Source organism: Frankliniella occidentalis, unplaced genomic scaffold (assembly GCF_000697945.3).
Source record: "Frankliniella occidentalis isolate FOCC.00 unplaced genomic scaffold, Focc_3.1 Scaffold32, whole genome shotgun sequence".
Classification (NCBI taxonomy): domain Eukaryota; kingdom Metazoa; phylum Arthropoda; class Insecta; order Thysanoptera; family Thripidae; genus Frankliniella; species Frankliniella occidentalis.
The window spans coordinates 538,368-541,319 of NW_026267162.1; the positions used below are offsets into that span (position 1 = coordinate 538,368).

The 2,952-nt window shown below is 51.5% G+C and overlaps 1 protein-coding gene across 1 annotated transcript in view; it reads right to left on the minus strand.

Annotated features, from left to right (window-relative positions):
• Nucleotides 1-773: 773 nt before the first annotated feature.
• LOC113218021 (protein takeout-like) overlaps nt 774-2,952 on the minus strand; it is a 244,964-nt gene continuing 242,785 nt past the window's right edge. The window contains exons 2-6 of the mRNA XM_052265910.1: nt 2,079-2,171; nt 1,836-1,986; nt 1,615-1,748; nt 1,215-1,361; nt 774-1,122 (exon numbers count right to left, since the gene is read on the minus strand). Coding sequence (XP_052121870.1) covers nt 971-1,122; nt 1,215-1,361; nt 1,615-1,748; nt 1,836-1,986; nt 2,079-2,109 — 615 coding nt within the window. The 5' untranslated portion in view covers nt 2,110-2,171 and the 3' untranslated portion in view covers nt 774-970. The remainder of the gene's footprint in view (nt 1,123-1,214; nt 1,362-1,614; nt 1,749-1,835; nt 1,987-2,078; nt 2,172-2,952) is intronic.

The window sequence follows — 2,952 nt, forward strand, 5'->3', positions numbered from 1 at the left end:
TGTGTGTGTGTGTGTGTGTGTGTGTGTGTGTGTGTGTGTGTGTGTGTGTGTGTGTGTGTGTGTGTGTGTGTGTGTGTGTGTGTGTATGACAAGGCGACCCCCCCCTCGGTGCCCGCTGGAGGGTGGCGGTGCAATGGCAATACCACATCGCGTCACGCGGACTTCAGAAATAAGAGTTACTCCTCATCGGTTCCCGTGTCGCCCCTGAAGCCTTCAGACACTCTTCCAATTTTATTTTATTTTTTACCAGCCGTGGCCCAGGGGGTTCGCGGGAAATGTTCCCAGGAAGGCGGGGGCGGGAAGAGGGGTATTCCTTGGGTGTAGTCTGCGACTCCTGAGCGTCTCCTGGTATGCGTGTGCCTAGTAGTAGGTGTTTGCTTGGAGAAGCTAATGACTCTGTAGTGAGCAGGGTGCATTTGAACGTCACTGGGCGTTCATAAACATTCGGAATCACAAATAACTTATTTACGTGTTGGCTCTTTTCAGAGAACGCCCCCCCCCCCTCCCTAAAGGGCGCCATCTGTCGGCGGCAGCGCCCTCCCATCACGCCCTGTCCGCCTACCCGCCCACCTTACTCATGTCAGCCCGCCAGCGCCGGCGGCGCAGAGTAGAGAAGCGCCTGGAGAGAGCGTATGTGAGGTCTCGGTGAAGAATGTGTTGCCTACACGCCAGGCGCTGCGCGACTGCTGGAACGTGCGCCCGACCATCATCTGGGCCAGCCGACAGCGCGAACAGTACAGGCAAGGTGCAAGGTGTTGGTTATATTTCCAATGTAGGAACACTTGTCGTTTTATTCATTAAAATTAACAGTCTGCGATACCACATGAGCCAAACATTAAATATTTGATCACAATTAAATACTTTAGAATTCCCAAATCGTCCGCGGATTTCATTTGGCAGCGGTGGTTTGTCATTTTTTGGTCCTTAACAATTCTTATAAATATAACAAAAACTCTTAACTCTAATTTTACTATTGAGGGAACACGTCCTCAAATGCGACCTTTTCAAATATCCTATTAGTGACATCAAGAAGTCGTTTGTTGAAGGCCTGAGAGATAGCGGGCTGGAGCTCCGCCATGATGACTCTGTCGTTTTCAGACACAATTGTGCTGAGCAGATCGGCTGTGGATCAAACAAAAAATAATTTTGTTAGACTAAGGACGACCTGACATGATACAACATTAAAGCAGCCACCAGTCGCGAACAAGTCTCACCCTGGACGGCGTGAGCGGGGTTTACGAATTTGAAGGTCGCCTTCTCTGGAATGATCTCAAAGGTGGTGGACTCAATGTGCAGGTGGTCCTTGCCGTCATCACCCTTCTTCAAACCTCCTTGCATGGACAGTCGGAGCAGCGGCTTTTCTGCAGAATTCATAGACAAATGTAAAGTTATTCACATCTGTGACAAACCAAATGGTTGATTCGCCTAGCCCCGTCCATATTCGTTTTGATGCGCGTTCGGACGGGTTTGCCTGTCGTGGCGCCTTAGAGCCCGAGCGAGTAGGCAACCCGTCCGTACGCGTGCATGCGGTGAGTCTATGGAAGTAGGTCAGGTGAGCAACCTGAAACCTGTAGTGCACTAAGCAGGTCATGAGGCTGAACAATAGGTACGTACGCATTTTGATGGTGGTCTTGCCGTTTCCGTTGATGGGGATGACCAGAACCCTGCCAGTCACCTTATACAGACTGTTGAGGTCGAGCTTGTCGGTCCTCATGGTGGCCACGATCTTGAACTTGTTCATATCAGTCCTGGTAGAAGTTTAAAATGACGCATTAGCTTTGAGATTATAAAAGGAATATCAGATGCGCACGAAAACATTTGATATTTGAACTTACTTGACGCTTTCCACTCTGGCGTTCTTGAATCCTACGAGTTCGGCTTCGGAGAGGGTCATGTCCAGGGACAGAGCACCGCCATTGCCCTTCTCAAGGTTCAGCTGGGACACCTTGAATGGGTCCAGTGGTGTAATGCCAAACTCGCTATTTCCTATAAGGATAATTCAGTCGAAGATATAAAATCGCTCTTAAGTTGTTTTGACGTTTAAAATTGTGAGTAAATTTGCTTTCAATTGTTCTTACCCTTTTCGAGTGCTGTCATGGCACGTTGCATGGCGCCGCGCAGGCACTCGTCAAACTTGGGGTCCGACCTCTTGCATGTTCCCCAGGACTCGGCTGCAACAAGTCATAGCAAAAACTCTGATTAGCATATCGCCGACAGTGATTGACTATACCTCCTCTCCGGTGCCGCTGTGAAGTGATGACCAAATAATTGGGTTCAATACATCGAGCTCGCGTGGAAAAAACAATTACCAAACTCTTTAGTTGGTGTTACTACTGTACCGGGTGTAACTGTGAATACGCATCAGTGTTGCTGGTTTGCCTACTCCTTACACCCGTAAGGGGCCCATGGACCCTGCGGCCATATTGAGTAGGCAATCCCGCAACACTGCTGCGTCTTCACAGTTACACCCGGTACGAGCGTCAACGGGAGAACCGGGGGGGGGGGGCAGGTTGACTTGTTCGGAGCATGCCTGAAGTGATTTGCTCATGCCGAGTAAGCCTCGTCTGTAACGCGAGACTCGGCGCAGCCCACAATGTTGCAAAACTATACGAAGCAATGCCGACGAGGGCCTTCTCCATCCAGCCAGCGAGCGAGCCGGGGCTCTACATGTTGACCCGGCGGGGCGGCCTATGGCTCTAGTTGTGCGCGGTCGCGAAAAAGAGGTCGCGCAAAGTGTTCAGAGCAGCAGGTCGACCTGCCGCGGTGGGACTGACTTCCCACGGGCGTAACGGCGCGCCGGTCGGAACAACCGTTGGACTGGATAGGATTAGAAGAAGATAATCGGGCTTCCACTTCTCACTACTGGGACTTAGTGGAGTCGGGCCGCGGGGGGGCCTGCTGCTGCACTCGACACTGGCCCAACGTGAGGTACTGCCCGGCTCAGACCCCCCC